The 11,993-nt window shown below is 44.0% G+C and overlaps 1 protein-coding gene across 1 annotated transcript in view; it reads right to left on the bottom strand.

The window, feature by feature from the left end:
• Positions 1-1,866: 1,866 nt before the first annotated feature.
• Positions 1,867-11,993, bottom strand: part of NSMCE4A (NSE4 homolog A, SMC5-SMC6 complex component) — a 31,481-nt gene continuing 21,354 nt past the window's right edge. Inside the window, exons 7-11 of the mRNA XM_038758609.1 lie at positions 11,568-11,662; positions 7,870-7,918; positions 6,735-6,826; positions 6,542-6,635; positions 1,867-2,248 (exon numbers count right to left, since the gene is read on the bottom strand). Of these exons, the coding sequence (XP_038614537.1) occupies positions 6,573-6,635; positions 6,735-6,826; positions 7,870-7,918; positions 11,568-11,662 (299 nt within the window). The 3' untranslated portion in view covers positions 1,867-2,248; positions 6,542-6,572. The remainder of the gene's footprint in view (positions 2,249-6,541; positions 6,636-6,734; positions 6,827-7,869; positions 7,919-11,567; positions 11,663-11,993) is intronic.

The raw sequence follows: 11,993 nt of genomic DNA, 5'->3' as shown, positions 1-11,993 counted from the left end.
AGGATAGAGTAGGGGCCATTGGATTTGGTAAGAAGGAGGTCATTGGTGAACTTTGAGGGCAGTTTTGGTGGAGTGGAGGGGATGGAAGCCAGATGGTGGGGGCCCAGGAGAGAGTTGGAAGTTGTGGAATTCCAGGCGGGAAGTGCAGACGACTTGATCTAAGAGTTTGGAAAGAAAGGTACGGTAGGAGGGAGATGAGGGGATAACTGGAGGAGGCAGTTGGGTCACAAGAGGGTTCTTTTAGGATGGGGGAGACATGGGACAGCAGACAAGTTATGGAGTTAAGATTTGCACACAGTTAGAACAGCTCATAAAGAGATAGGTATAAAGAAGGTCTGATACCTTAGCAGCCTCCTTCTGACTTGAGGGAGCCCCTGGTTCTCAAGCAGACCTTTTGCTCTCATCCTGTTTCACGTTGCCTGGTGTCAACTGCAGCATTTCTGGACCCAAGGCTGAGGCTCAACTACCAAGATCTTCCCGAGGTCGGTCAGTCTTACAATACCATTTGACTGTTCAGCAAACTTGTGCAGCAGGGCCTCTATGGCTTATCACCTGATAAACATCTCTTCCTGCCCTGTCAACAGGACTGCTCAGTGCTTTTGTATGAGGCCACAAAAAGTGTTATGCAAACTCTGTGTCGGGCCCCCCAGGATGTGTGGTCAGCACTCAGGCACAACACCCCACATTTCTCTGGTTAACCCTATAGTTTCCTCCTCGAGACCAATGTTCTTGTGTGAGGCTGACACGCACACACACTAATGAATATATAAGCCAAATAAATCCAAACTCTTTAACCGGTAGGGCATCCCAAGTGTTTTAAAATACATTTATTGTTGAGTAAATTATTTGAAAAGTACAATCTGCCTGTTTCCTCTCTGTAACCAAGCAGAATTTTAAAAATTGATACTAAATAAAACTGACTTTGAGAGATAGGATAATAATAATAATGATGTATTTATTAAGTGCTTACTATGTGCCACGCACTGCTCTAAGCGCTGACGTAGATACAAGTTCATCAGGTTGTCCCACGTGGGGCTCACAGTCAATCACCATTTTACATATGAGGTAGCAGGCACAGAGAATTTAAGTAACCTGCCCAAAGTAACACAGCTGATAAGCAGCAGAGGTGGGATTAGAACCCACAACTTCTGACTCCCAAGCCCGGGCTCTTTTCCACTAAGCCACGTTGCTCCTCTGCCGCAGCATGGCCTAGTCGCAAGAGCACGGGCTTTGGAGTCAGTGGTCGTGGGTTCTAATTCCACCTCCGCCACCTGTCTACTGAGTGACCTTGGGCAAGTTACTTAACTTCTCTGTGCTTCAGTTACCTCATCTGTTAAATGGGGATTAAGACTGTGAGCCCCACGTGAGACAACTTGACCACCTTGTATCTACCCCAGCGCTTAGAACAGAGCTTGGCACATAGTAAATGCTTAACAAATACCATTATTATTATTATTATTATTATTATTAGGAGATCAGGTTTAGAGGAGTTGAGTGTACTAAAATTGTCTAAGTAAAATTGGGAAATCAGGAGAGTCCTTTCAGAACAAAGCTTTAACTACCTGTGAGCCCGCTGTTAGGTAGGGACCATCTCTACATGTTGCCGACTTGTACTTCCCAAGCACTTACTACAGTGCTCTGCACACAGTAAGCGCTCAATAAATATGACTGAATGAATGATTGAATAAGCTTCTTTCCTAGAAGCAGAGAGGGACCCAGAAAGAGACCTAGAATGGGCCAGGAGTCACTTCCCACAGTGAAGATAAGGAGACGATCTGAGGCCATTTTTTAATTCTTTACTCAATGAAGGTTCTCAGCAGGAAAATGCTTCCAAAACAGGAAGAAAAAAAAACCCAAAATAATGAAAAGACTTAAAAAATGCTTTTTTAATCAAATACATTTGGCATGACATCCAACGAGCACGGGCAGGGGTGAAGCAGAGTCACTACCTCATGTTCAAAAGAAATAAGATGAAATAGTGGAAAAATGCATACAATATTCATGGGTTTGATGATAGATATTGCAGGAACATTAATCCTGGAGATTGACATTCTGATAAACTATCAAGGAAAATAAAGATCCATTATATCCCAATATAACGGTGACAAAGTTTCTATTCTTAAAAATATTAGTTTATCATATTATATATGTACATACTTATTTACACACTATACATATGTATATTAGCACTTCAAAAATGCCTTCCTATTTGATTTGGAATAGGTACTTCAATTTCCACTTTGGACACCTAGGAAGAAAAAGAAAAATCAGAACACTGGGTAAATCACAACCACTTATAAAATAAACACACCATCCAGCGCTCATCCCTTAAGCAAAATTCAAATGAAAACAATGGATATGCTTTTAGTGATGACTGTGATATCTGTTGGGCGCTTACTATGTGCCAAGCACTCTACTAAGCACCGGGATGGATACAAGACAGCCAGGTAGGCCACAGTTCCTTTCCCACATGAAGCTGACAGTCTAAAGACTGGAGGGGGTGAGCCATGTTGTGGAAGGGGAAGAGAACAGGTACTGAATCCCCATTATACAGATGAGGAAACTGAGGTCCAGAGTAGTGACTTGCCCAAGTTCCCCAGCAGGCCCAGCTCCTCTAACCCCCAGGCCCTTGCTCTTTCCACTAGGCCTACGCTACACTGCTTTCAGTGACGGGAAGGTATCATCATCATCAATCGTATTTATTGAGCGCTTACTGTGTGCAGAGCACTGTACTAAGCGCTTGGGAAGTCCAAGTTGGCAACATCTAGAGACAGTCCCTACCCAACAGTGGGCTCACAGTCGAAAAGGGGGAGACGGAGAACAAAACCAAACATACTAACAAAATAAAATAAATAGAATAGATATGTACAAGTAAAATAAATAGAGTAATAAATATGAACAGTACAGTCAAGTTAAAGTTAACCGTGACCACCTGAGTAAGGGAGTTTGATTCTTTGCTTTCATTTTAATTTCCCCTGTATTCACTTAATATTTACAGAATTAAAGAGAAGGGTTTAACTCTCTATTGAACTCCATCATGCTCGTACCACTAGCCCACAGCCCTGGATCAATTCTACAGCCCACCTCCTTCACTCCTGTGCACAAGCCACAGAGCGCAGCTGGTAGAAATCTAGATATCAAGCCGACCTCATCCACCTCAAATTCATTTGTACTTCCCAAGCGCTTAGTACAGTGCTCTGCACACAGTACGCGCTCAATAAATACGATGGAATGAATGAATGAATTCTTGTGTGCTTTTTAACTGTGCCTTCTCCTCTGCCCGGCAAAAATGTTATACCACCCTTACGGACTCCCATACCCACTGCCCTGGCCAGTTGTTTCAGACGTTTAACTCCTTCCTCAAATCCATCCCCACGTCTCCCCAATCTCTTGCCCCTAATGACCTGGCCACCACACCTTATTCAGACCTGATGTCTCTAAAATCTCCTCTGCTCCTCTCCAGTCCCTCCCTCCTCCTGTCTTCTTCAAATCGCCCATCTTTCCCATCACTGTCTCAAGAAATTTCCTGCCTTCTTTCTAAATCCACACCCTCCCTCCTGCGCATCTGACCACATCCCTTCACACTTTATCAAAGCACTTGCCCGCTCCCTGACGCCATCTTCAACTTTCACTCTCTTGATGGCTTTTTCTCCACTGCTTTCAAATATCCCCGTGTCTCAACCCTATCCTAAAAAACCCCTCCCTTGACCCCATGGCTCCCTCTAGTCATCGCGCCATTTCCCTCCTACAACTACCCTCGAAACTCCTGGTATGAGTCGTCTACACCCTCTGTCTCCTCCAATTCTCTCTTTAACCTGCTCTAATCTGGCTTCTGCCTACATTACACAGAAACCACCCTCTCAAAGGTCACGGATCATCTCATTTTGCCACAACCAACACCCTCTACTCAACCCTAACCCTTCTTGACCTCTCAGCTGCCTCGACACCCTCAATCACCCACTTCTGGAAATATTATCCAACCTCGGCTTCACTGGTTCTTCTCCTATCTCTCTGGTCACTCATTCTCCGTCTTTTTCACGGGCTCATTCCCTGCCTCTCACTCCCTAACTGTGGAGTTCCTCAAAGTTCAGTTCGGGGTCTCCTCCTATTCTCCACCTCCATCTACTCCCTTGGAGAACTCAGTCGCTCCCACAGCTTCAACTACCACCTCTATGTGGATGATTCCCAAATCTACCACCACGTAGAGCCCCAACTGTAGAACCTACGGCAGATAAAAGGCGCTCGTTTTGAATCGCGAGGCACGCAAAGGGCATACAGACAGAAGGACACACAGGAGAGGAGCAGCACAGGAGGCACACGCACAGGCACGCTGAAGCACCCGAGAAACAAGCAATGGATGAGCAGGAGGCAGCAGCAGCACTGGCAGAACGGGCTCCTTTGACCAAAGACTGGTCTTGGACCATTGGTGGAGTGGAGTAAGTGTGTGTATGTGTCACTCCCTTGCAAGCTGAGAAAACTAAGTAAAACCTTTCTACGCTAATGGTGGTGATCAGAGACTTCTACTACGTGTTACCAAGGCTCCTCCGGTCCACGAAGGTCCTGGTTGGTACGAACACAGGGCTCGCGACATCCCTCTAGACTGTAAGCTCGTTGTGGGCAGGAAAGATGTCTGTTTATTGTTGTATTGTATTCATTCATTCAATCGTATTGAGTGCTGTGTGCAGAGCACTGTACTAAGCGCTTGGGAAGTACAAGTCGGCAACATATAGAGACGGTCCCTATCCAACAACGGGCTCACAGTCTAGAAGAGGGAGACAAACAAAACAAAACAGGTGGACAGGTGTCAAGTCACCAGAATAAATAAAAATAAAGCTAGATACACATCATTAACACAGTAAATAGAATAGTAAATATGTACAAGTAAAATAAATAGAGTAATAAATCTGTACAAACATATATACAGGTGCTGTGGGGAGGGGAAGGAGGTAGGGCAGGGGGGTGGGGAGGAGGAGAGGAAAAAGGGGGCTCAGTCTGGGAAGGCCTCCTGGAGGAGGTGAGCTCTCAGTAGGGCTTTGAAGGGAGGAAGAGAGCTAGCTTGGCGGATGTGCGGAGGGAAGGCATTCCAGGCCAGGGGGAGGACGTGGGCCGGGGGTCGACGGCGGGACAGGCAAGAACGAGGCACAGTGAGGAGTTTAGCAGCAGAGGAGCGGAGGGTGCGGGCTGGGCTGGAGAAGGCGAGAAGGGAGGTGAGGTAAGAGGGGACGAGGCGATGGACAGCTTTGAAGCCGAGAGTGAGGAGTTTTAGCTTTATTAACTTACTTTATTAGCTTTATTTAGTTTTATTGTACTCTCCCAACCACTTAGTTCAGTGCTCTGCACACAATAAGCACTCAACAAATACAATTGACTGAAGGCACTTCTCCAAGAGTCCTTCCTTGACTAAGCCCTCATTTCCTCTTCCGCTCCCTTCTGTGTCCCTCTTGCACTTGGATTTGCACCCTTTACTCACCCATCAGCCCCACAACACTTATGTACACAACTGCAATTTATTTTAATGCCTGTGCCCCCCCTCTAGCTTGTTGTGGGCAGGGAACGTGACCACCACCTCTGTTACACTGTACTCTCCCAAGTGCTTAGCACAGTGCTCTACACACAGTAAGTGCTCAATAAATATGATTGATTGGGTTAAAGTGTGTGTGGGGGGCGGGGGGGGGTGTTGTGTGCTCCCATACGGTTTTCACCATTCCTCAGCTCCTATTACCTATAGACCAGAAAGAATTAGCATCAAATGGTATGTTTTTCCCTTCGACAGGAGTAAAGGCTATGGGTATGAATAATCCCCAATTTAAAAGGGGATGATTCTCTATACACTGATATTTCTCCACTCCAAGCAGCATATTAAGTACTGGGGTAGATAAAAGATATTCAGGTCAGATAAAATACTAACAATGATGGTACTTGTTAAGCACCTACTATGTGCGAAGCACTGTTCTAAGCGCTGATCAATTCCCTGTCCCCTTGCAGGGCTCACAATTTAAGAAGTAGAGAGAGCGCAGATATCCCCATTTTAAAGATGAGAAAACCGATGCATCTTTAGCTCCCCAAGGTCAAGCTAAGGTCAGCCAGTGGCAGATATCCTGTTCCAAAAATCAGCCAACTCTACCCAAGGCCTTTGGATTTATTTATAGACTTTAGGTCTGATGTTCCCTGAGGAGCCAGATATTTGGCAACTGCTACCAGGGGTCTGAGCCAGTTCTAAGGACACGGGCACAAAATTTTTCAAGCAAAATTCACTGCATTTTACAAATAGAAGCAAAGTGGCTCAGCTGGAAGAGCACAGGCTTTGGAGTCAAAGGTCATGGGATCAAATCCCGGCTCGGCTGCCTGTAAGCTGTGTGACTTTAGGCAAGTCACTTAACTTCTCTGTGCCTATTACCTCATCTGTAAAATGGGGATTAAGACTGTGAGCCCCACGTGGGACAACCTGATCACCTTCTAACCTCCCCAGCGCTTAGAACAGTGCTTTGCACATAGTAAGCGCTTAATAAATGCCATCATTATTATTATTAATTGTACTTACACATTGAGCACTAAGTTTCTTCCTTTGCATTCTACGGTTTATGGCACGGAGGAGCTATCATGGCCTGCGTGATTTCAAAAGTCTCCACAATGTCCTTAGAGCAAAACAAAAATGAGAAAGGTTTCCATTATTCAAATATAAAACAACCCAGGAGAAAGTACGAAAAAGGAATCTGAAAAGTTCAGTGCTTTACCTTCCAGTCTTCATAGCTCAAAGAGATAACTCCCTGGTTCCGAACCAGGCCTTCCTGATCACTTCTGTTTCCTTTAGCTTCCTCTGCTGGCTCTGTTTGGACCCATATTTTCAGATGACAGCAATTAATACTCCCAAATTTCCAATCTCCAAAGAGTGAATTTACCAAAGATTCCACCTTTAAAAGAGCCCAACTACTAAACCTCTTTAAAATTATGTCCCTATACGGTTTTTTCAAGTGGTATTGCCTTCTTTTTCATAGCTGGTAAATACAGATTAATTGGCCTTTTCTATATTGGGGGATTTATGATATTTGTTATACATTTCTGGAAAGGAATGTAGCTTTAGCTCAGCAAGACTGCCCAAGGTTATGGAAAAATACACTCAGAAACTCCACAATGCTCTGGTTTCAGACATCTCTGCATGTGCACCTCTCCTCCTCCCCACACCTCGGGCATAAGTTGTCCTTGCTCTTTCACTTTCTTCCAAGTATGAGAGAATCAAGTTCAATCAATCAATCAATCGTATTTATTGAGCGCTTACTGTGTGCAGAGCACTGTTAATCCACATATTAACGATCTGGTGGGTGTCCATTTTCAAACAGCAATTTTATCTGTATATTATCTGACTCCAAATCTACATTAGCTATTTAAACGTCTAACCATATGGCTATTTAAATGTTCCACATAGCCCATAAGCCCATATAGCTATTTAAATGTCTAAAAATGAAAATTTCTATGAAATCTTTTTGATACTAAACTAAACAATAAACTCCAAACATTCAACTCTCAGCACTGCCCCGAAGTACAAAACTTCAAAAATAAATCTGAGTTACACATTAGCTTGACATTTTAGTGAAAAAACATATTTAGTCATCATTAAAACAAATAAGTCTAGGTTTGAGCATATACTATGCTCTTAAAAATTTTAAATGTGATTTCAGTATATGTTTTTACAAACCACCGGCCTTTGTTGTTTTTGTCTACTTTGGGGATGGGAGGGTACTTAAGAACAGCCTAACAGTGTAAAGAAAGTGCTAGCTATGCAATTAAAATAGTTATAAATAAGTTCAATTATTTAGTCTTTAGCAACAATGGGAGTTCTCCAGAAACAAATTGTTTGGACTTCTTTTTTACCTATTATTGGCAGTCTGTCTTGATCAAGCTTGATTCTTGCAAAACCATCCTAGAACCCAACATTACAGAACAATTACAATTATGAAGTAAACTTAGAGTTAGTTTATTTTCAAGGTGAACTACATCGAATGGCATAGTGCGGCAGGTTGTGGCTGCTTTTCGCTCCTGACATCAAAGGACGCAGCATGCTGAGACAGACAACAAAACAACACAAATTGACAAAATAAAATAAACAGAATAGTAAATGTGCACAAGTAAAATAAATAGAGTAATAAATCTGTATGGACATATGTACAGGTGCTGTGGGGAGGGGAAGGAGGTAGGGCAGTGGGGGAGGGGAAGGGGGAGAGGAAAGAGGGGGCTCAGTCTGGGAAGGCCTCCTGGAGGAGGTGAACTCTCAGTAGGGCTTTGAAGGGAGGAAGAGAGCTAGCTTGGTGGATGTGCAGAGGGAGGGCATTCCAGGCCCGGGGGAGGACGTGGGCCGGGGGTCGACGGTGGGACAGGCGAGAACGAGGCACAGTGAGGAGATTAGCGGCAGAGGAGCGGAGGGTGCGGGCCGGGCTGGAGAAGGAGAGAAGGGAGGTGAGGTAGGAGGGGGCGAGGGGATGGACAGCCTTGAAGCCGAGAGTGAGGAGCTTTTGCTTGATGCGTAGGTTGAAAGGCGGCCACTGGAGATTTTTGAGGAGGGGAGTAAAGTGCCCAGAGCGTTTCTGCACCGAGATGATCCAGGCAGCAGCATGAAGAATAGACTGAAGTAGGGAGAGATGGGAGGATGGGAGATCAGAGAGGAGGCTGATGCAGTAATCCAGTCGGGTTAGGATGAGAGATTGAACCAGCAAGGCAGCGGTTTGGATGGAGAGGAAAGGGCAGATCTTGGCGATGTTGCGGAGGTGAGACTGGCATATTCTGGTGACGGATTGGATGTGAGGGGTGAACGAGAGAGCGGAGTCAAGGATGACACCAAGGTTGCGGGCTTATGAGACGGGAAAGATGGTAGTAGTGCCGTCTACAGTGACGGGAAAGGCAGGGAGAGGGCAGGGTTTGGGAGGGAAGATAAGGAGTTCAGTCTTGGACATATTGAGTTTTAGATGGCGGGCAGACATCCAGCTGGAGATGTCCTGAAGGCAGGAGGAGACACGAGCCTGAATGGAGGGAGAGAGAGCAGGGGCAGAGATGTAGATTTGGGTGTCATCAGCATAGAGATGATAGTTAAAGCCGTGGGAGCGAATGAGTTCACCAAGGGAGTGAGTGTAGCTAGAGAACAGAAGGGGACCAAGAACTGATCCTTGAGGAACCCCTACAGTAAGGGGATGGGAGGGGGAGGAGGAGCCCGCAAAGGAGACTGAGAATGTACGGCCGGAGAGATAAGATGACAAACAGTGTCTACCAACTGTACTGTATCGTACTCTCCCAAGATCTTAGTACGAGTGCTCTATAAATACCACTGATTGCATGATGAGCCCAAGGAGCCATCCATCATTCCTGAGGGGAGATTTCATCATCAATGGGGTAGAAAGCCCAATTTCAGAATCAGATTTTGGCCATCATTTCTATTGAAGTTAATTTTACAGTACGGAAAAATGGTAGCCATTTCCAGAGTATGTCACCAAGGGAAGAATCATGCTATCCAGGGAATTCTCCTGGAGTGCAAGGGTCGTATTACGTGAATACTGTTATAGATACCAAATGATTCAAAGGGAATTTATGGGTTAGATGGTTCAAAGATACATCATGTCTGACATACTGGGATACAAACTTGCAGCTATATCCACCACCATTATACCTTTGCCACTCATTCATTCATTCAATTGTATTTATTGAGTGCTTACTGTATGTAGAGCACTGTACTAAGCGCTTGGAAAGTACAATTCTGCAACAAATAGAGACAATCCCTGTCCACAACGGCTCACAGTCTAGAAAGGGGGAGACAGGCATCAAAACAAGTAAATAGGCATCAGTATAAATAAACAGAATTATAGATACATACATATCATTAATATAAATAAATAGAAATATACACAAGTGCTGGGAGTGGGGGGGTAGAGGAAAGGGAGCAATTCGGGGCTATGGGGAAGGGAGGGGGAGCAGAGAAAAAGGGGGGCTTAGTCTGGGGCTCATTAGCACTCATTACTACTTTATTGTATTTAGTACTGTAAAGTACTCCCGCCCCATAAGCACTTAAGTACTCTGGCCCCCTCCCCACTTCCACAGCTCTTATGTACATATCTTTTTACTAACTTGTTTCCTCTTACTGGTAATTTATTTTAATATCTGCCTCCCCCATTAGACCGTATGCTTCTAGAGAGCAAGGGTTGTGTCTACCAACTGTATTTAGTCCTCTCCCAAGTGCTTCATACAGTGTTCTGCACAAAGTAATAATAATACTACTACTAATAATAATAATGGTATTTGGTAAGCACTTACTATGTGCCAGACACTGAACTAAGCTCTGGGGTGGATACAAGCAAATTGGGTTGGACACAGTCCCTGTTCCACGTGGAGTTCACAGTCTCAATCCCCATTTCACAGGTGAGGGAACTGAGGCCCAGAGAAGTGAAGTGACTTGCCCAGGGTCACACAGCAAACAGCACACAGAGCTGGGATTAGAACATGTGACCTCTGACTCCCAAGCCTGTGCTCTATCCACTACACCATGCTGCACTCAATAAATAATAATAATGATAATAATAATAATGATGGCATTTATTAAGCGCTTACTATGTGCAAAGCACTGTTCTAAGCGCTGGGGAGGTTACAAGGTGATCAGGTTGTCCCACGAGGGGCTCACAGTCTTAATCCCCATTTTACAGAGGAGGTAACTGAGGCCCAGAGAAGTGAAGTGACTTGCCCAAAGTCACACAGCTGACAATTGGTGGAGCCGGGATTTGAACCCATGACCTCTGACTCCAAAGCCTGGGCTCTTTCCACTGAGCCACGCTGTACCATTGATTGCAAGATTACAAAGAAATGCAACACACTGTTCAGAAAAGTATAGTAACGCGGGGGGAGAGTTTGGGAAACGTAGAAACATCGGGCCTTGACAAACACCGTATACTTACCGATCACCATTTCTCCCCCTGCCAAATCTACGGCTGCCAACTTGTGGATCATATAATATCTGGAGAGACTCATGTTGTGGGAAGAACACTGAATTCTTCAACCGTGTTATATTCAAATCACGTATATGTTAAAGGCAGAACTAGATGTAGTATATACTGGCAGTTAACATACCCTAATATACATATGTGTTTGTGTCTTGCCCTAAACCCAAATGAAGCCAGAATTGAAAATTTTAGGGTTAGGAGTCTACTTCTTTTATGTTGTTAGGTGTTTAACAAGTACTGTTCTAAGCACTAGGGTAGATACAAGTTAATCAGTTTGGAAACAATGCCTGTCCCACGTGGGGCGTAGTCTAAGTAGGGGGGAAAACATATGTTTTCATATTCTATTACTGATTTTTCTAGAGTTTTGTTTTATCAGCATCAGCTGTATATGTAAGCAACTGAATGGAAACACTATAGTGCTGGCTTTATATGTTACTTTAGTAGAATTAGTTTTCGAGATTGCTAAGACTGATTTTTCTAGAGTTTTGTTTTATCAGCATCAGCTGTATACGTAAGCAACTGAATGGAAACACTATAGTGCTGCCTTTATACGTTACTTTAGTAGAATTAGTTTTCGAGATTGCTAAGACTTACCCGTATGATGAAGGAAACATGGAAGATGTTTTCCACTGTGCGAGCAAAAGAATTTGGATCAATTACGAAGTCAAAGAAGGATATAGGGGTGTCCGCTAGGGAAGAGAAAGCAAAAAGAAGGGTCTGACATTAATAATATTCTATTCAGAAGGAAAACAGTGTAATTACCTAGAAAGATGTACAGTCCTTAATTATATAGGCTGGGAGTCAGGAAAAAAGCAAAACAAAAATAGGAATGCTTTCTAATCCTGAAATACTGGTACGTTACGTTTTATGGGTTGTTTTAAATAGAAAAAGAAATACCATCTTTACTCTTATAACCACCTACACCGCATAATTGTCCCACCCCAATTTTTGAGTCGAAAAGGGAAAGATTATGTTTCTCTTCCACATAATTATTAACTGTGATTCATTCATTCAGTCGTA

Source organism: Tachyglossus aculeatus, chromosome 16, assembly GCF_015852505.1.
Source record: "Tachyglossus aculeatus isolate mTacAcu1 chromosome 16, mTacAcu1.pri, whole genome shotgun sequence".
In the NCBI taxonomy this organism is placed as follows: domain Eukaryota; kingdom Metazoa; phylum Chordata; class Mammalia; order Monotremata; family Tachyglossidae; genus Tachyglossus; species Tachyglossus aculeatus.
Note: the sequence above shows the minus strand (reverse complement) of the source record. Positions and strands in the feature narration are given on the sequence as shown.